General features: G+C 32.6%; 1 protein-coding gene across 2 annotated transcripts in view; it reads right to left on the minus strand.

Annotated features, from left to right (window-relative positions):
* Stxbp4 (syntaxin binding protein 4) overlaps window positions 1–22,915 on the minus strand; it is a 162,224-nt gene that overhangs the window by 117,274 nt on the left and 22,035 nt on the right. For both annotated transcript variants that reach the window (XM_046420648.2, XM_046420647.2), the window contains 6 exons: window positions 15,931–16,037; window positions 15,530–15,749; window positions 14,481–14,559; window positions 9,070–9,164; window positions 4,400–4,496; window positions 2,026–2,117 (listed from right to left, as the gene is read on the minus strand). In XM_046420648.2, coding sequence (XP_046276604.1) covers window positions 2,026–2,117; window positions 4,400–4,496; window positions 9,070–9,164; window positions 14,481–14,559; window positions 15,530–15,749; window positions 15,931–16,037 — 690 coding nt within the window. The remainder of the gene's footprint in view (window positions 1–2,025; window positions 2,118–4,399; window positions 4,497–9,069; window positions 9,165–14,480; window positions 14,560–15,529; window positions 15,750–15,930; window positions 16,038–22,915) is intronic.

Consider the following 22,915-nt stretch of genomic DNA (forward strand, 5'->3'; position numbering starts at 1 on the left):
TTCAATTGTTAAGATTTTTCCAGAAAAATAGAAATGGTAAAAAAATTTAAGATGTGTAAAACGATTAAAGTATCTTAGAAATTATTTTTTACTCAGTTTTGCTGCTTGTATTCAATAGTATTTAGAATAGGTACAATTCTGTGGAAATGACAAAAACGTAATCAAATGTCTACCTAGAAAATCCAAGAAAAATAACTGAAAAACACTTGGAACAAGGGAGACAGGTAAAATGATATCACACAAAATAAGCAGCTTAAAATGATCATATTTCTTAATCAATCAAAAATGTAACAATGAAAAATAAATATCCCATTTCCAATAGCATCATAAGTTATAATATCTTAGCAATTAATCCAAAAATAAATACTCAAAATATATATGAAGTAAGCTATAATTTTCTTTTTCTAAAAGATGAGCAAAGATCTGAGTAAAGAAATAAGTTATTTTCAATTCTTCCAAAACCATCCGCTGAATTCAATACAATTCCAAACAAAAATGAAAAAAGTCCCATGTGTTTTTATTATCATAGCAAAATGATTCTAAAGATCATCTAGAAGATCAAAATTAAGAATTATCTAATATACCAGATAATAATGAATCTGGTATTATAGAGCTACAGTAATTAAAACAGTAATGAACTAGCAAACAGAAATGGAATAGAATGGTGGATCTAGAAACAGATCTGCTTATCTAGATATAAATTTAGCAAATATAAAGTTTGCATTTCAATTCAATAGCCAAAGTGCACAAGGACAGGTTGTTATTTGACAATGGAACCGGACAAGGGCTTCAGATGCATAAATAAGAATAACTTTTGAATTAATTAAAATATATAAATTGTATATAATATAAATTGGGAAGGTGTCTTTAAAATAACACAGTATCAAAAATTCATAAAAGGACGGAAAGATTTGATAGTATAAATGCCAAGTTTATACTTATGAAGTTAATAAATTTAAAAAATCAATTTTATATAAAGCACAAAAACAGTCAAAATCAAATTTATGATGTTAGAAAAATAAAGAGTAGTTACTCTGATTTTTAGGAGTGGGGGCGTTATTGCTAGTAACAGGAAAGGAACATGGGTGTAGGAGAGCACCGGGGGTCCTGATAATGTATTTCTTTATTTAATGTTATGCTTCATGGGATTGGTTCTGATTGTAACATATCAAAGGATATAAACTTATGATAGAGGCACTCTTCCATGTATATATTATGGTGTGTTAAACAAATTAGATTGGACACATGATACTTATCTGTTTAATTAGCTTTCCAATTGGCAAGTTGTCAATACTCATGACTTTACATATGGGAGTAGAGGAGCTAAGGAGAGAAAAGGCTGGAGGAGATTGAAAAAACTCCTATTTTTGGTTTTAAATTAATCTGTTTTTATATATATGTGTGTGTGTGAGTGTGTGTGTGTATATATATAATATATATATGTATTTATCCAAGGAAGTTTATATATATTTATATGTATTTAAGTTTATAAATGCATATTTATTATATACGAAATATAGTTTATAATAAATATATATTTGTTTATTTATCCAAAGAAGATACATATATCTTCCTTGGATAAATAAACACACACACACACACACACACAAATAAATTTGTTTATTTATCCAAGGAAGATATATGTATCTTCCTTGGATAAATAAACAAATATATATATATATATATCTTTCCAAGGAAGTTGTTCTTTTGTGTAGTCCTGGTATTGAACATAGGAACACTTTACTACTGAGCTAAGTCACCAGCCCTTTATGTTTTTTAGTTTGGGATGGGATCTTGCTAAGTTGCCAAGGCTGTCCTTGAACTTGCCAGAGTTCAAAAAGTTACTGGGATTATAGGTGTATGCTATCATGCTATGACAGAACATGTATTGTTTGTATAATTTTTTAAAAAGCTAGTGAAAAATTTTAAAAGGCCTACATATATGATCTGTAACATAAGACTGTGACTTAAAACTGAATCAAGATAATTCTATAGGGCAAGATAATTCTATAGGGCATACTCTACCTGTGAATCTAATATGTTGGAAATTTCATGTGCACCAACATTTACTTCATCCAACTGCAAGCAAAACAAATTTCTGGCAACCTGTACAAAATCTGAAATGAACACATTTCAGTAAGAACATAGCATTTAACCTCATCTAAATAAATGTCATCTTTTCCCACATAAAGTTGTAACTATGTATTAGAACTAGTGCTTCAGATTTAACTTGCATAATTTATCTTAAAATTGTATTTGCCAACTGATGGGTAAATGTAAGTTCAAATAAGTAAGAAACTGGTTTTATCTCATTTTAGTTAACTTTGCTAAAGCTAATAATTCAGTTAAGATAATAATAAAGCAAACATATTACAGATGTCTTTAATTCTCCAACTCTTTATTGTAAGTAGAACTTTTCCTGAAACATATGACAATATTATGACTTATGGCTTTTCTAGCTGGAAGAATCTGAAGTTTAGAATAATAGCAGCAGCTACTGTTTACGTAACAGCTGCTCTATGCCAGGCATGGTGCTTAGCAATTTTATCCTCACAACAACCTTTGGAGGGAGGTTCTCTTGTCTTTTCCACTTTAAAGATGAATAAATTGGGGCAAACACAAGTTAATTGTCTTAACCGTCTTAACCTGCCCATGGACACTGAGAAAATAAATAGCAGCAGTCTGTAGCTTTCTTAGACACTAAGAGTGAATTATTTATCTATGTATTCTCAAAATTTTTAGTTTTGACTATTATATTTCTTAATTTCTAAGGATTCTTTTAAATATTTTCTGATTATTCCTAATTTACAAATTCTTACTCCTGTTTCATAGATGCATTATCTTCATTTGTCTTTTTAAAGATGTTAATTACGGTTTATCCGATATTCTTGTTTGGCTCTTCATCATTTCTCCTTCTTTTCAAATTCCTTTTTTTCCTGTTTGTCTGATACTTTGAACTATATTTTCTGATAGAGGATTTCCCCAAATGTCTGGTAACCATTGGTTATAATAATATATTTAAGAATCAGGCATTAAAAAAGTTAGTTGGAAATTTTGTTATGCATAACTTGGCTTGTCAATTGGCAGATTAAACTACAGGGCAACCGAGTGGCCTGCTGACATTTTTGTTAAGCTTCTTCAGACAGAATCCTACAACCTCCTGCCTACAGTTATAAACATGGCTGTAAATTCCATGGAGCAATCTGGGTGTGTGTTGTGAGTAATGACTCACCATACACTCCCCCAAATTTCTTTGCTGCTGGCAATTATAGGGCCATAATCTCTCTGCTTTAATTTCTCAAGGAAATAAACTTCTTTTTCCCTGGAGGTGTAAGGGAGTGGTAGTTGCTAGCCTGCTTGACAAGGGGCAAGAAACAGCACCTATAATTCTTCTTAGGAACATTTCTAACAGTCCTGTTTCAAATGTGCTGCCTAAATGCTTTTAATTTCCAAGGGTCAAATCTACACGATCTCTATTGTGACTTTGTTTAATCTCTGAATACTTGGGCTTTACCTGACTCTACCCACTAATTCATTTACTGTACTTTCCTTAGATATTGTGGGTTTGGTTATATATGCATTTCTGTTTCTTGTTCTTATTACTTTGACATGATTTTCAAGAGGAGATGAGACCAAAATTATCCTTTTTTATGGCTTCAAAACAAAAAGGCAGATTTTCTTTTTAGTAATAATAGATGTTTTTAAAATGATTCAATGGGGCATCCACAATATAAGAAAAACATGAAATATTTAATGCCACCAGAGATGGAAAAAAACTGTAACATTCAAACATTATTGATAGCAGAACAAGTATATGTAAAATGTCTTTGGAAAATAACTTACCAATATGCACTGAAAGTCAAAATCATTTGTGAGGATTTATCCCAAGAAAGGGGATACATTCACAATAATAAATACAGATTTATACTACAAACCATCAAAATTCCCAACAGTAGAAAGGCTTAATACTATAGTTTGTCAATTAAGTGGTAAATTATGTTGTCTCTAATACAAATAATTATGTAGCACTATAAATATATTTATATCATTCTAGCTAAAAAGAGGAACTAGAACTAATCTCACAGTAGTAAATCAGGACTTCTATATATTGTCTTTGCTTCTTTTGTTATTATTAAAGCAATCTATGCAATAAAAATAAAATTAAAAAGAATATAAAATTAAATAGAATAATGATATTTTAGAGATGAAAGGTTCTAATAAAGTTCTCCTTTCTGCTATTAACTATTAGAATTTTTAGAGTACTGAGACTAAGGATCTTTAAGTCAATGTGGTTTTACTCTTCATTCTCTCCTTCTAAAGAACAGACATGCTTGCTGAAAATGGGTCACAGTAATTCTTCACTGAGTTTCTGTGATATACACGATGAACCTAATATTACCTCCAAATGACACTGTCCCCTTTGAGTCTGCTTGTACTTGCTGTTTCAGGACTTGGTGTTGTTCCTTTGTGGGCTGGATACCAAGATAATTTAGAGCCTGGAAGGAAAAGGCCTCATGTAAAGCAAGATTTCAAATCTTCAAAGAATAAAACTTTTCATTGCAATTTTTCCAACCCAGTGAAAAAAAAATCCACATTAGGAACAGTGATCAAAACCAAATGGCCAAGGAAAGTATGCTATTTATGGATTAACTGCCTATAAAGATTACTAGCCAATGAAATATATGGCAAAGTCCTGGAGACCATTTCTAGAAAGTCTCTTTTCCAAAGCAGAATTAAGCACTTCTTTTTCCTTTTCCTTCTCTCTTTTGGCTTAATAAGGTAAAGGAAGAGAGAAAGGAGAAAGAAAGAAGGTAAGACAGGAAGGAGAAAAGGAAGGGTAGGAAAGAGAAAGAAGAAAGAAGATAGGAGGAAGGAAACACTGCTGGAGTTTTGAGCAGTTACCTTGGTTCATGAGGTACCTCAATAAAGATGGTAAAATAGAAGGGCAGTTGAATGTGGGTCCCCTGCACTGTGAAGCCTCCTTGTCAGCCTTGGACTACATTTTTTCAGGCTTCTTGGTGTGAGAGAAATATAACCACTATTATTTTGGATTCTCTCTCTCTCTCTCTCTCTCTCTCTCTCTCTCTCTCTCTCTCTATATATATATATATATATATATATATATACATATATATATAATATATCTTATTATAAATAAATAAATATATATATATATATATATATATATATATATATATATATATACACATATATATATATATAAAATATATTGGATATATCTTACCCAATGTACAGGGGCTGATCAGATGCCCTATTATTGGTTTCTAGCAAAAACAATATATACTGTCAATCACATCACAACTAAAAGGTAGGTAGTTTAATATTGGTAATTATTCCTTACAAATTTCTTCTGCCTTTGTAATACGTTCACTCATTCCTCATTTCATTCACCAAATATTTACATGGTACTTACTATTTGTCAGGTACAAAACTAAATACAAGGGATAGACATGATATATGGTCCCTACCCTCAAAGACTCTATGGTCTTGAAGGAGAGAATAAGATGTGAACAAATATAGTAACTACAATACACAATTTAACATAGTGTGTGCAGGGTATGCTATTTCAAAAAGCAACTAGTTAATCCCCAGGCACACAATCTTACTGGGCACAATGAAAGTAGGAAACAGGAGGCAGAATATCAGGAAAGATTCTTCCAAAAGTTTCTTAGCATCATCTGTCTGCCCTGTTGAAGTCCTAAGTATTTGCCTTGTGTACATGGAATAATAATTCTTAGCTTTGTGTGTTTTCCTCTTCAGTTATAAAAATGTTCCAAATACCATCCCTCAAAAAAAAAAAAGAGAACACAAAAACTCCATGTCATCAAATATATCATGTATTAGCTTGAAATTTATAAATATGTGAAATAAAACTAATTTAATTGAAAATTTCTTTATTGTTCTTAAGCAGCCATACTTTAACGTCATTTACTATATAATTATGTATCCCCTAAGTAATATGCACTTTAATTTTATGCATTTAAAATCTTACATAAATAGTATAATCTAAAAGTATTAACTCTACAAATTAGTTTTATTTTACCTTAACCTTATTATTTTATAATTGCTCAATATTATCTGTAAAACTAGTTTACTTATTTTAACTGTAAATGGTATTTCATGTATGAATACATTATAATTTATTATTCATAAGTAGTTTGTTATCTATAAGTAATAATGTATTGTCCAAAAGTTCCATGATTGATGGACTCTTTAATTACTCTGATTTGTATTTTGATTACAAAATATATATGCCTCTTTTTGTAGATGTGTGAAAATTTCTCCACAGTATATTCTTAGAAGAGAAAGTGCTAAGTCTTAGGGATATTCAGTGACCACTTTATTAGGTATTGTTTAATTGTTCTTCACATTGGTTGTGCCAACTTATACATACTAATAGTATATAAGCATTCCTGTTTTCTACATTTCAACAGCATTTGCTGTTTTTACACTTTCATTTTTTGTCAGTATGTTGGATATGAAATATTATGTTGTTAATTCGAATTCCCTTAATTACAAGTGAGAATAAATATTTTTTTCATGTTCATTAGCAGTGTTTTTGACTTATAAATTATTTAAAATATGTTTTAAATTTTCATAGAGTTTTAAGATGTATCTTTTGTTACTGATTACTAATTTGGAGGCAGTCTTCCAATATTGACAATCAAAACTTCCTAGACATTGCCAAATGTCCCCTGAGGAGAAAAATCATACTCCCATCCTTAAGAACTACTGCTTAAGCAACACTATTAACTTGGTTAATTTATATAAGCATGTATTGGCATTATGTTCAAGCTTTTACTATGAACATAATGCCAATACATGCTTATATAAATCATGTATTTTTTGCACAAATTTAAGTTTCATTATATATAATGATCTATGATTAAAAATTGTCACTATATCACAACCTCCCATTGTATACATTTTAGATCTACTACATGTTTTTAAAAATATTTCTCATAGTACTGTCAGGTACTTTTATTGAAGCATTTAGTGGTCATTTAGATACATACATCTCTTTTTCTTAAAACACAGGGATATAATGAAAACCCTGAACAAACAGGACTTTCTAAGTTCCCTTAGTTTATTACTATTAAGCTATATCCCCTTTGTTCAATCAACACTCTTCCATGACTGTTCACCTTCATCCCAAACATAAGCAAAAAATTATAAAGACTGTATTATTTCATTGGGTCTTCATTGCTGAAGGCTTCTGTGTCATGTAAAATTCATATTCATATTAAATAAATGTGTATCTATTTCTCTTGTTAATCTTTTTTGTTATAGGTGCTTCTGCCAGCCATGAACTTAGTGATAGATGAGAAAAGAAATCTTTCCTCTCCTAGAAGCAAAAGTCAGGTACTTAAACAGAAGGAGGTACTATGGGTAAAGAAACTGATCTCACTGATAAAGCATGAAACACAAAAGCTCATCGTACAATAAAACACTGACTGATGGTCAGTGCTACAGATACACAAAGTAGCACAGTATTTATCATAATTAGCAAAGTTTGGATGACAAAGAAATTGAGTCAGCATTTGAACAATTAGACTGTTCAAATTTCAGATTTCAATGAGAAAGACAGGACTGAGCAAAGGTTGGGTAAGTACATATATGCTATGTTTATTCACTCTAGCTTTGCAATTTCATCTTCTTTCTAAAATGTGGGAAAAAAATCCACAACAACTCACAGGAAAGTAGAGGTTGTGGACCTTCAGCTTTATATGTAATTTATATTTAAAAAAAAAGGGGCGGGGTGGTTGTCTCTCCTGAAGAGAGCCCTCAATAATGTGTATTCTTTGCTTTACCCTGAAGGCTTTCTTGATATTGACACATCTTTTCTTCAATATGTATCTACTTTCCTAAATAAACCTCTGTGCCTTTGGGGGAAGAAAAAAAGATGTAGCACATTTTCTTTCTCAGTTGCTGGTTACCTTAAGATAAGTTTTAAAGTGCTTTCCCACCTTTAGTTTCCCCTTTTTATAATCATCCTAAATTTCTTTTACATATATTAGTGTGTAGAGTAGGCAGGTAGACAGACATGAGCCTAGGATGGGGAAAGGAAGAATAGAACTCATTCCGTCTTGATGGAGAAAGGAGCATTCTAATCTGTGGGCAGAAAACCGCTTCCTTCAGGGTCAGATACAACCTTTCAAAACTAAGAAACTGGGCTGTAACCAACCTCAGAACTTTCCACTTTGGGGCATACAGAACAGGAGGCATTGTTATTTGGGTGACGGTATCCACTGTAATATCATTTACACTCTGGTTTTGATCACTCCCTATGGGTTTTGCTTAGGTACTAATGGGGACCTGTTCTGCATTCTTGGGGGTGAACTTTCACTTCACTAAAGGTTTAAACCCTTTATGCTCACTTTATCTGTGTTTCCTGACAAATCTTTCTTTTGAGAAGGCAAGAAGTAAGGAACCCATCATGTGGTACCAATAGTCCTCAATGCTCTACTCTTCCCAGGACTATTTTTGTCTTACCCCTTTTCTTTGCAGTGCTGGTCTTGGAATGCAGAGCATGGTAGGCAAGCACTTCTACCATCCTGCTATATGCCCAGCCTTCCCCATGACCATATTTTAGTGCCTCAGTACACTGCTAAAATTTTTTTAAATTTAAGAACTATTTTGTTCTTTAGAATTTAGCAACTTTTGCATTCAAAAACAACAACAATGAAGTGCTACTTCATTGCATTTATTTCTATTATATATGAAGCCAAATATACCTTGTCTCAATTTATTCCATGTTCCCACTGATTCTAGATTGCAAAGCATCATTATTTTCTTATTGCAGAAGAGAAAGAAACTTATTATCTGCAGGTCAACTTAGTTACAAAGGTTTTATTTCTATTTTGTATTAGCAAATCACCATGAATTGCCAAAAGCAAACATTAATTAAATAATCTAAACCCCAACTGCCCTTCATTCAATTGCAAAGAACTTGAGGCAAAAATGGCTCCAGTACTTTATCCTCTCAAGGAATGAGAATACTTCTTTCCTGCTGTATTCCAAAGCAAAATGAAAATTTAAGGGATTTACCATTTCCAGTTTCTCTGCCTTAAGGCGAATAGAGGGATTTAGGAAAATCTTCTTTCCCTGTGGTCCATAATTATCAGTCCAGGCAGGAGCAATATCTAAGAGACAACAGGGTGCACATTAATTGGAAACTTAATTGGAATAGAACTTTTCATTTGACAGGATGTGTTCTGGGCTCCTGCTGTTCAAAAATAATTCTGGTTAATCAGTTGGCAGTTTTCACTTTTGTTTTCATAATTTTTTTCCCTGTAAGTTTAAAATGTATCATATAAATCAGCTTTACTTGAGCCCTCAAAGATATAAAAAGAGTACCAATTATGCACTGTGAAGTCCCATGGAAATATTAAAAGACAAACATATATCTCAACACTATGACCATCATTGTAATATTAAAAAGTTTTTTCTCAAAAAAAGTCATATTAAAAATTCAAAAAGATCATGATCTTAAATTGGCAAAATGGCTTTGTTATGTGAATTATGGAAGTACTCTGGAAAAACCCATGAATGCAGATCATTTCAAGTCTGCATTAAATCACATAAAATATTACACAGACACAAAACTTTTTGGGCTAAAAATAAAAGCCTAATTTTATAGAAGGGTTATATTTTAAGTAAATAACTGGACTTTTAAGAACTGAGGGTAATATACTTCTCACCTATTTTCTTATACCTTTTCAATAAACCTTGTCCATGTCCCTTGATTATGCCTTTGTCCTTGTCACGTGAATAAGAAATCAGGTTCCGTAAGAGGCTAGAACTTGAAAATCTATTTGTATTAATATGCCAAAGTTTGTAAATCAAATTTCTATAAAAATTTATGTCAATCCTTATTACCTAAATTGTCACTATATTCCAAATACACTTTTAAATGGTATTTTACTAGTTCTACATAGAAACAAGAGGAAGAGAAAAAAACTTCTTAAAATGTCACATCTTTATGCAGTGTTTTAATTTTTTTTTAATTTCTCAGAGCATCTGTCTCTAAGTACAAAATGATTTGCATTCTCTTTCTTAAGAACATAAGAAGTGCATATGAAAATAAATAGTCTTCCTCTAAACCTTTAACACATCCTCAACATTCTATGTAAAATCTTTAATATAGCTTATAGGTGTCAAGATTATAAAAAAAAATGGTTACTGACTTTTAGCTCCAAATGGAAATAAACCTTATAAAGACTGACTTTAGTGTAACAGAATTTTACAATCCTGATAAAAGCTAGAAAATCTTCTTTGTTATCATAACATCTAATTGTTGGCTGAAGGATAAAAATATTAAATATTATTTTTTCTTAAGAGAAATTCTATAACAAACCTACAGCATGGCAAAAAAAGATCTTTATGGAGTGAAATGTTATGGAAGATAAAATAGCAGGTAAGTCAACTTTACTTTTCATCTTTTAGATTTGGAATTGACTTCCAGCTTGGTACTTGACCTGCAATTAAGACACACTAACACTAGGTGAACACAAACTAACCTAGGGCCTCGCTAAGACTAAGTAAGTTTGAATTACTTTAAAAAAAAAAAAAAAGAGTAAGTGTGTGGAAGGGACACAGAGATGAGAGCAAGAGGAATAAAGGGGGAGAGAAGCAGAGACAGGGATACACACAACACCAACATAAGCTTCTCACTCACGTTTCCCTACATCTGAGCATAAAAACTTGCTATGTCTAATAGTGGAAATAACAAAAGATTAGCTTATATTTATGCTTATTTCTAGCCAGGGAGTGAATCAATTACATATTTAAGCTCACTAATCTTCACAACAATAACATAACATAGGTGTTGACTATTCTTATCCCAAAGACTAAAGCCCAGAAAGGTAAAGAAATTGGCTCCAGGTCACACAGCTAGTACATAATAACAATGTTACAATTCTAATCTCTTGTCACACAGAAACCAGTGTTCTTATTTGTCAACCTTTTTTATATCAGTTTTCTCATCTGAATAGTAGGAAGAATAAAACTGATAATCTCATATGAGATGTAAAGGTAAAAATCAACAAAATCCTAGAAGACTACTACAAAAACCAAATTAACACAGAGATACAGTGTTAATACGAGATAATATAAAATGATACTAGTCCCCCCTCACCCCATTTAGCAATATTTAGTCATGGCTTAACAAAACATTGTTTTCTAAATCTTTACTTGTGAGATGAACCTTAATTAAGAGGGTCTTGTGCATAAGACCAGCATGTTTTGGCAATTCGGAATAGCTTGACCCAAAAAGTACCTCAAAGACTGTTTTCCTCATTAGCTAATCACATCTCTTTATCAAAACAAGCTCTTTATTTGCTCCTCTCTCTGGGGGGGGAGGGGCGCTTTTCAAAAACATATCATTCTCCTGGATCTTCTTTCCTATTCCTCTTTTTAGAAGCAGAAGAAAGGGAATGATTTATAAGAGCAGGATCAATACCATTTGATTAGTTCCATGAACCTTCAAAGGATATTTTTCCCTATCAGTACTTTGTGTAATTTCAAAAGACTTGATGAAGAGGAATTAAAGCTTGTGCCACTGTTAAAATTATGACAGTATTTCTTATTCCCTTAGCAATGTCTTTACTTTTAGCTGACCCACAAACTCATGTGTTAACTTGTGGCAATAGTAAACAACTCTGATTTTGAATAAATTGATATGATAGGATAAATGATTTTAAAAATATTCAAGTATCATACTGATTTTAAAAATTCTAATCAATTTTATACCTTGGAATAACTGAGATGGGGATAGAGGTGTAGCTCCCTTATTAAGTTTACTTTTATTGAGGTTAACATTAAAACATTTATTTTTGTGACTATCAACTAAAGGAGTATAGAAATGATGGCTAAGGATCTAATTTGGAAAGAATCTATAATTAAGTACTTATAAAAGAAAAATCATAATATACTAAGATACTTAAGAGATAATTTAGAGTTGAGTTTGCTTCTTCTTTCCTTGCTCCCTGCCCAGAAGTAGCTTACCTCCTTATATTTATGTGGAAATAAGAAAATGAGGCTGAGTTATTGTTATTTTTAACCCTAGAAAAAATTCCATTTTAATATGTACTTTATAAAAACTTACATACTTAAAATATTTTTCCATTATTTTCCTATTATAAAACCTAGCATCATTTCTTAGTCAATGGTATAAAATTCTCTCACTTTATTAATGATTACAAGATCTCTTTGCTCTAATCAGACCTACCTCTTAAGGTCACCTGACATCTTGCTTATTCTAGTTCTGTGCCTCTCCTTTTTTTCCTTTTATTTTTTTGGTACTTGGTACTGGGGGTTAAACCCAGAGGTGGCTCTAACACTGAGCTACATCTAAGCCCTTTTTATTTTTTATTTTGAGACAGGGTCTTGCTAAGTTGCTTAGACTGGCCTTGAACCTGCCATCCTCCTGTCTTAGCTTCTTAAGTCACTGAGATTGTAGACCTGCACCTCCATGCCTGGTGCTCATGATACTTTCCAAACTTGGGATAATCTCTTGCCTGAGTACCACTTCCTTCAATATTTGGATAATGTTGGACATCGCTAAGGTGTTTTTCTTAACTGATTTCTGCATATTGTAACAAATCCCTTAGTATAAACCAGTTTCAGGGGTTGAAAGGAAGTCACAAAATGGAATCAAATGTTGAAGCTCTCATCATGTCTGCTCTAAAAACATACCCTGGAATGTTATCTGAGCTACAGATTAGGTAAGGATTCTGTAATATTCATAACAAAAACAACGGCAAAATTTTCTGTACCAATTATAATGTTAAGTGCTAGACACTTATGATCTTTAATCCTCATAACAACCCCAAGAGGCAACTATTTTAAGGTTACAGAGCTAATATGCTGGGTTAGGATTTAAAAGTGTAAGTCTAGGTTCAGAACCTGGTAGTAATCACAGTTATCACAGTCTTTATCATACTCAAGCCATTCATTATTTCTTCAGTTTACTTTGTTCATGTCTTTACATTATTTGTGTGAAGGTGTTATAAAATCAGAACATATGTATATTAACAAATATATACATGAAATTAAATACTTTCTAATTTGAATAACAAAGAATTTTTAACCCCATGATTTATCTCACAATATGCCATTATCTTAGAGAAGAATCTTAATTTTTTCAAATTCCAACTGTACTGTTTTCTACACATATATTTAGTAAATGCATACTGAATAAATAAATGGCTCAAAGAGGCACCGAGTAGTTCAATTACTTCAAATATTGAAAACATGATATAAATGCTACATAATTAGTGTTTATGATAGCATCAAGGAATAAAGGACCTTGACCTCTGTCATCTAACAATGTCGATCCCCCATCTCCTTAGTTTTTGCTTCATTCATCTATCTCTTTCTTCCCACTTTAAAATAAAAACAGTATAATAGTAGACTGGACATTAATTATGTAAAGGGCATTACTGCTAACAAAGTTTCTGGGAGTCAATAAATCTCACTAAATTAAAAGGAATACAATTTTTCTAAAGATCGCTACAAACCCATTGGTCAGTACTGATCTGAATCCAAGGAAACTACTATGAAATCTAGCATAAATTCTGTTTTTTTTTTTTTCAGTGTTGGGGATTAAACCCAGAACTTCATGCATGCTAAATACAAACCCTTCCACTGAGCTATCTCCCTAACCCATGTATGGTAGCTATTTAATTGAAGCTAACTCTCTTTGCAAGTCTCAGGTAAATAACACTGTTAAAAATTAAAATATAAGGGTGATAATCTGCTTTATAATTTAGCAACATATAATTAGCTTTTGTTCATATTAAGTATAGTTTTTAAATTATTGTTTCCTTTAGATTTTGGAGATAATTTCAAGGGAAAGTTTTTTTCCCTTAATACTTGGGCTAATAAGCACTTGATTTATAGCTTGATAAAAATCCTTTTCTTTATGGGTAATTTAGACAAGTATTGCTTTATTGTTTTAAAAACTCCATAAATCATTTTAGGGTAATTAAAACCCAATAATGTTGAATTTACAACACTGATGGCCCTTCTAATTTATATTCATATGCTTTCTAAAAAAAATTTATTTTCTTAAGCTGTGTTCCTTTTTCCGACGAGTTTTTTGAAAGATCCATTTAATGTACCTTTCAGTATTTCACTAAAAGGACAAGGTAACCGAATATAATTTATAGAAGAGTTTTCATTATTTGGTTTCTACAATTCATTAACTATTACAGCTTCATAGACACTTATGAAAAAGTATCTCTTAAAATTTCAACCTTTGTTCAGGGCAATTTCCAATGAAAGTCAGAATCTAACAGGAACCACTGACAATACATTCATTTTATTCTTTTATTCACTGACAGAAAAAAGGCATAATGTGCTCTTCTTTAAAGTCTATTAAACCACATTATGTACTCTACACTGAGAGAAAGAAATTGAAAAAAATAGTAGGAAAGAGGAATTAAATGTGTATTTACCTGAAATAGACGTATCTGTAGGGCTGTTCTCTGTAGAAGTAATTGGAGTATATTCTGTTTTATGGTATTCAGTTTTTATCTGTGAAAGAAAATGAGAAACATGCAATATCATTTTCTAAAGCAAGTCAAAGATCAGACTAGATGTTTATGTTAACATAAAAAATGGTTAAAGAGATTAAAGTAATATTATGAAAAATATGAGACCTCTAATATTTATCTTCAAACAAAACATTTTAGAATTAAAGGTTAACAGTTGCTTTAGCTTTACCACATCCAAGGACAGGAACATATAAAGCCATATATCCTATCTTTTAAGACACTATAACTTCAAATGACAATAAGAGCCTGTTTTTGATCAGCATATCCCTAAAACTTAAGTTACCCTTAAGGAATTCATTTCACTGACTGAAAGCCTCTTTGAGTTTCCTATTTGATTTTATAGCTGAAACAGATATTTATATAGTATATGCTCTATTTTATAACTGATTAACTAGGTAATGCGACAGTTAATAATGATTGTTAATTTTGATATTATAAATTCCCCATTTTTATGATTCCAATAAAGCAAGCTATTTTCTAATATACACATGTAAGGAGCATTACCTACACAGATTGGATGACTAGGATTAACCTCACTATGTAGAAAATAAGCTAAGGAATAACAACAGAAACAATAATAAAACACTGTCTGGCTTTTGTCAAGCAGAAAACAGAAATAATTAATTGAACCTCATTAGTAAGTGTCTCAAACTAAATACTGCTTCCCTAACAGTTTTGAGTGATATTTAGATATATCTCCATAGTGCCATTTTTGTCATGCTTATATTTTTCTAACTGATTATGCTTCTGGACATAGAATTCTTGGCTTGAAAAATCATATTTATTGATAACACAGTATAAAATCTAAAACAGGAAAAAAAAAGTTTTTTAAAAAGTTATTTAATTTGTTAAGAAACTATATGGCCCAAATCACAATTCTGTATCTATTTAACCAAGATAAAAACATACAGTGGATGTATGGATTAATAAATGGAGAAACTTAAGATTACCTGACTCATCTTAGTAGAAGGTAAAATGGCAGCTTGAGTTTTTGGAGTAGATGAGGTCTTTGGAATTAGTATTTCAGGGGGAGAAGAAAGAAGACTAAATGTTGAGGCCTGAGGTCCATTTTCTCTTGAAGCTTGTAAAAGGGATGTGCATGATAGATTTTCTGGACGACTGCCATCAGATTTTTGTCTTATGAATGCTATCTCCCAAGCAGATTCTGACCTAGCATTACAAAGAAATCACTTTATAGATATGTAATGGACATAGTACAACTGAACTCTAAGATAATGTTTCAAATATTATTAAAATATTTCTTTAAGCATTTGAAGTACTTAAAACATCTTTGCTATTTTTGAAGAGACATGCTAAATGACTCATTCTATCTTATGCATAGAAACGTTACCTCAACTTGGCTCTGGTAATTATACTTTTTGCTTCTTCAAATGATACACCAATCATAGATTCCTTGTTTACTGAGACAAGTTGATCTCCTGGCTTCAAACGTCCATCCTAACAAAAACAATAGCATTTATAAAGAAACTAATTTTTTTAAAAATTAGTGGATACAATTATGGCAACAAAAAGTTTTTAGGAAGAATGTCTGAAAGAGTGAAAAAAAAAAGTTTATAGAATCTCAACAGGAAAATGTTTAAAAGCCTGGCTTCATAATACACGTGAGTAAAATTTGCATGCCAAGGAATCCTGCCTATATTAATTGTTAGGCCTGCATATCAGAATGGAGATGAGACTGATAAAACTCTTTGGCTCTGTGAAAAATCCAGCCAAATACTCATATGAGATATTTCAGAATTCAAGATTCATTCACCTTCATTTCTGAACATTCCTGCATCATTTCTGGAATAAATGTGGGCTAGATTTTTAAAAATTTAACTGAAGCTCTTAATTATATTTATCAATCCATATTTCAGCTCATGATCAAATATCTTCTTACTAGATTGGCTAACCTATCCACATTTCAGCTCATGATCAAATATCTTCTTTACTAGATTGGTTCCTGTGACTAGATCTAATTGACTGTGTCTACAGTGTTAGCCATACCCTGCTAATCAAGAGCAATACTAACAGGAGACCTGGCATTGTCTTTGATAAGTCCTGGCTTTGCTTATAAGTAGCCTAAATGACCGAGACTATGTCAACTACAAGATTTATTGTGGTTGTTAAGCAAGTATTCATCTCTTTTTTTTTCCTCTTAATTCAAACTGAAATAAGAAATAAGCTTTATTCATTTTCATTTCTTAAGATACTTCTCCATTTATCCTCATACTAAGGCAGGAAATATTATTCTACAACTATGGGAAAAGCTTACATAGGTTCTATGATCTGGAACTTGAGTGTCAACCGAAGGCCCAGGTGTTAGATGTTTGGTTCCCAGGGTGGCACTACTGGGAAGTGGTAGAAACTTGAAGAGATGGGGCCTAATGGGAGGTCTTGGGGTCATTGGGGGAAGACTCTTGAAGGGGATTGTGGGACTCTAGTCTCTTTCTCTTTCTCTGTTGCTTCCAGGTCATGAGGTAAGTGGTTTTGCTCCACCATGTATCCTGCCATGAGGTGCCTCTTTGGACCCAAATCTAGACTGAAACCTGAAAAACTGTGAACCCAAATAAGCCACTTATTTTCATAAGTTGATTATTCTCAGGTATTTGTGGTAGTGACGGAAAACTGACTAACATGTATGGTTTAAAAGATAGATTATTCACGTTGATAGTATTGAAGTAATTTCCAGAAATTCAAGGAAACATCTTATTTTGAAGTCTTACCTACTAAAACCTATTCCTTGGATAAATGATTATTAGTCTGAACCATATGACTTACAAAAATGGTGATTGATGGGTATTTTATGCCTAAATAACAATAGTTATTTCTGTTTTTATTAAAACAGTTATTTCTGTTTATTACAAAGATATGTGGTATTATCTCTTGCATTGACTAATGCATATATAGAAAAACTAAATAAATACACAACAGGCAGTACAGAATTATAAAATCAAGAGATTTGATAGGAATATGTCATTCCAAATACTGTATAAAGATGTCATTATCTAAATACATTATAACTTTATGATCTTCTGAAATCTAAACATTAAAAAACCTAAACAAAAAAAGGCAATTTGATTTTAAAATATATAAAATTTGAACCATTTGGCTATTACAAATATGTAATTAAATAACTTCTAAGTCAGAACATAATATACAATAGCTATAATTATAAGTCATTTTTATCTCTTACATTTAATAATTGTGTGAGGAGGAATATACAGTAACAATGGTAGAACAGAAAGTAATATGGAAAAAACATCTTCCATTTGGATCCTTCTTATATGCTCAATAAAACAGAATTGTTGATTTTCTAAGACTTTATAAACACAGTTCTGTATTGCCTGGGTGCAAGTCTTATTAACATTTTGTTACATATGTGTTTAAATCAACTATATCAAGACTATTCTCAGACACTTAAGTATATTATACATTAGCCTGCAATTTAATTTTCTTTTGGGGGACGGGGACCGGGGATTGAACTGAGGGGAAACTCGACCACTGAGCCACATTTCCCGCCCTATTTTTTATTTTATTTAGAGACAGGGTCTCACTGAGTTGCTTAGCTCACAATATTGTTCATTATGAACTTGGAACTAAATTCTTCATTATTTGGAGATAACTCTGGTATGCGCATATCTAATAGAAATCACAGTTTGTCAGGATTATAGAGAAGAAGGCTAAGAAAACACAGGTGGGTAAAAGAGCTGAGGCCACCTACAGCCTCCCACATTCTCCTCTCAGGCTATGCAGTGTGAGCAGTACAGAGGGAAAATTTCATGAAGACCATTTATACCCCACATTGCGTTCAAGTACCCTAATGAAGGAAGTAGCATTTTCCAACAAAGTAGTAATCCGAAGAGAGAAGAAGAATGCTTTCTGACTCTGATTTTTATACACACACACACACACACACACACACACACACACACTTTCTAAAAAGTATTTACAGCTGTGAGTTACTTTTCTTTGCTTCCTGGAATAAGACCTTAGCCGATGACATGAATTTCTGAACCCGTTTAAAAGTTAGAACCTGCAAATGAAAACAAAGCTATTTCTGTAAAAGTCTAGCATTCTAAAGGAGTGAATTCTGCCCCAGCTGGATTAATGTATATGTGAAGATACTAACTTCAGGGCTGTGCTGAGAGGCCTTTTTCCATAGTCTAGATTCTGACTCAGCAGTTCCCAAGCAACTACAGGATGTGACAGGCAATGTGCTAAGCACTTTCACATGCTCAACTTCAAAGTCTGAACTCTCTCACATTGACATTTGTGCAGACCTTGAAATAATGTATTCCTGAGCATTTAAGTAGTACTGTTAAAAACTACTAGCATTCTTTATTTCCAATTTTAACCTTACTATGTAATTTTCTTAATAATACTTTACCATATTATTAGAAACCATTTGATATTATGATTCTGATTTAACCAACTCTTTATTCCCCATACTTTCATGATCTACAGATTGAACATAGCCCCCTACCTTTTTTTTGTAGGGGGTACCTGGGTTGATCTCAGGGACACTCAACCACTGAGCCACATCCCCAGCCCTAATTTGTATTTTATTTAGAGACAGGATCTCACTGAGTTGCTTAGCACCTCATTTTTGCTGAGGCTAGCTTTAAACTTGAGATCCTCCTGCCTCACCCTCCCGAACTGCTGGGATTATGGGCGAGCACCACTGCGCCCGGTTCCCAATTAGTTTTGAGAGCAGAAGAAAGCCATTGGAAGAAAGCTCATTGTCCCCTTGGAAATGATTGCATGGTGTGTTATTAACATAAACATAGGGAAGTTGCTTAACCTCTATGAGACTCCATCCCTTTTCTCAGTTGTAATGTGGGGATAAATATCTATAACACAAGTTTTCTATAAGAATCACATAACATATATAAACTATAAAACAGTGTAAGGTGAGGTTAATCCAATTTTCTGTTACAAATAATCTTTACACGACAGCAAATCTGATTATGTTACTTCTCAAATTGAGAACCTTGGTTGATTGCCTATTGGTAGAATAAAAGTTCAAAATTCTTAACTTCCTAAACCTAGTGCAAGCTGCCTGCAACCTACTTTTCCACCCTCTTCATACAACTTCCATCCCATCTATCAACTCCTCATTCTGTTTTCAGAGAGTGTCCCTTGAACTACCGATGGTCTTTCAGACTTCAATTGGTTTACAAATACAGGTTCCTATCCAGAAGGCCACCACATACCCTTCCACTTCTCCTGATGAATTCTCACTTAAAATTTCACAGCAAAATTCAAATACTACCTTTACTGCGAGTTTTCTCTAATTCTCCAGATTTAGTTAATTGTTTCTTCCTCTTTGCTCAAAAAGCACTTTTATTTAACTTATTTGTAGCATCCTTTTTGTTCACATTTACTTTCACTGCCCCTGCATTTGAGCTTGTTAATTCAGTAATTCCCAGGCTGGTACCATGGATTCTCTCAGTTGGCCAGAACCCTGTCCTTCTCACAGTTGTTTCCCCACCACATTGATAAGTATACAATAAGTCAATAATAAATTAATGAGATCCAGGGAACAGCTTATAGAAATTAAGGTGGCTGTGACAGAAATAATAATGGCAAAGAAGAGAGTGATGTTGCAAAGAGAATACTATCTGCTGTTATGCATTCTGCTCTCACAAGTGGCATTGCTTCCTTCATACTCTGCCACCCAGAGGCCTGGCCCTATTATTTATCTAAAATCTTTGGTCCCAGTTCCAGTGATCTGTTCAGCCTATTGAAAGAATATTTCATTTGAAAATTAAGTGTCCCTCTACTTAACTTTATAGACACCACACTTCTCTGTGTGACCTTTGTCTTTAGCTATAGGGCTTGACAACAAAATCCTGAATTTATCAAATGTAAGATGCTGCTAATTGTAAGAGACACTATTACTTTATGTATGACTAGGGAAAAAAGATTCCAATTATAATGACATTGATTGTGAGACCCATCCCAATTTCAGAGAGGTAAGAGGAAACATTCACACATGCACGCACGCACACACACACACACACACACTACATGCACTCTTAGCTATACATATGCATATATGTACTTTATATGACTATGTTTCAATATGGGTATTAGAATTTACTAAGTGAAATATACAGTATCAAGTTTGAAACAAAGCTTTTGATTTCTGCTGCTTCCTCTACATTATTGCAACAAAAGAAATAAAAATATTTGCAAACTTCAAAGTGTTATACAGAATTTGACACAAAAGGCCATGGAGAGGACAAGTATCTTGATGTGAAATCCAGATGGTAGCAATAGAATGCTAAATAGACAGGTGAATAATTCTCAGAAATTATGAGAATAACCAAGGGACCATTCATTCATTAATATTAATTCAGCAATTGAAATGTGTCATGCATCATACCAACAATATTACTGTGAATAAAATTGGAATCCTTGTCCTTAGGAAACATACTGTCTTATGGTTAAGCCAGAGTTGATAAAACAATTACATATATCCAGGCATCATTACAACAGAGGTAGGTGATATGAAGGAAAGAACAAGATCTAGGAGCACCTATAGGAAAAACAAAAGCAGTCACACTGGAAGAGAATAGAGAACACATTTAGGCAGGGGCCTTTGGAACTGATATGTGGAATTAATGGAATGAGACGAGTGTGCTATTTCCAGTCTAGAGGAACAGCATATGAGATAAACAAGAAACTAATCTTTCAGGATTAGAGGGAATGTCAGTGGGGAAGCACATGATGGAGGACTAGAGTAGACAATGCACTATCTAGAGCCTTTCAGGCAATAGGTAGGATGGGAGGGAAATAGGCATAGTGCAGAAGAGCAGGCAAAGCTTTAGAGAGGGATGCTAAAAACTGATGCTCACTTAAGCTGTGGTGATGAGAGTGGAGATCAAAAAGAGATGGGCTCATGAGATATTTAGAGAGTAGAAAAGTCAACAATGTGTTCCAATGAATCGGATATGGTTATTCTGGGAGAGGAAGTAGCTAGGAAGTTTGTTGGTTAGCTGACTTGGTGCCGCTGGAAGGTGTCACTCATCACTGGAAGAATTTTCTGTTTGGGAAGATGAGAAGATAAGATGAGGGTGTGAGGTAAATATAATAATTCTGCCTGAGAAATACTGAGTTTGAGATGCTATAAGAGATCCAGGTGGAAATTTTTATTATGAAATTGGTAGGTGTGTATAAAGCTCAAAGGGGTGTCCAAGCCAACAAAGGGTCTAAGATTAAATGCTAAGCACTTCAGAATAATATGGGATGGGGCTAGATGATTGGGTGAAAAGGACCTTGGGGTTCCCATATTTCCTTAATTCAGTACCTGGTGTAGTTGTTCTCAAGCTATAGGCTACCTACTCTTAGAGCTAGGAGAATCTTTTTTCCTACTTAACTGGAAAACTGTATTCTTGATATCTCAAATATAAACTCTGAATGTTTTTCAAGAAACATGATATTTTGGCTTTAATGAGCCAATTTTATATTTTCATGTCTGCCAGGAGAAAAACATTTTAGGGGTGATGCTGGCTAACCGAAATTAACTAAAGAAAATTTTTATAATTTCCATACTGCTTGAAGAGTTTGGGGATATAAATGAAACGTAATCTAGCCATAAGTGTGAGATTGCCTATATTGTTGATTCTGAATCATTATAAGATTAAAACAAAATTATAACAAGTTACAGCACTTACATGCATTTAAAAAAAATATTAATACTACTTTGATAAGGATAATCTTATAAGCTTTTGTTTTATATTCTATGAAAATACCTACTATTCAGAAAATTTTGCAGATTAGAAATTTATTAATATGCTTAAAACAGTATTTGGAACTCAGTGAGTAAATTATTATTAATATTTTAAAGTAAAGGGTATCAATTTTGTGTTTACAGAGAAAATATAAATATAGTACTCCATATTGAGGAAATATTAAAAAATGGATATGAGCTCTGGAAAACTACTTATTCTGCTACACCTTTCTCTATTTTGGATGTTTCCATCTTTTTGGACATGGCCAGAACATTAATAACTCTATGCTGCCCTCTAGTGGTAAACAAAGAATATAGTCCATTCAAAGTTTTGTTTTGATACTCTCAAATGATAATCCTAGAATAACAAACAAGAAAAAAGTATGTATCATGGGCATAATTTCTTAGTCTATAATCACTGAGAGCATATAAAGAGTCAGAAATTCTGCACCAACACTATCAATTTATTACTCTAATTCATATGCTTTTCAAGTACATAAAAAAGAACAAATTGATACTTGTCTTAAAAGTAAATTCCTATCACTTATTAGGCAGTTTGATCCATTACTGCATTATATCACATATAATCCAAGAAATA

The sequence above is a fragment of the Marmota monax genome, unplaced genomic scaffold (assembly GCF_021218885.2).
Source record: "Marmota monax isolate L192 unplaced genomic scaffold, Marmota_monax_Labrador192_F-V1.1 WCK01_AAM20220418_F8-fsc00064, whole genome shotgun sequence".
NCBI classification, from domain to species: domain Eukaryota; kingdom Metazoa; phylum Chordata; class Mammalia; order Rodentia; family Sciuridae; genus Marmota; species Marmota monax.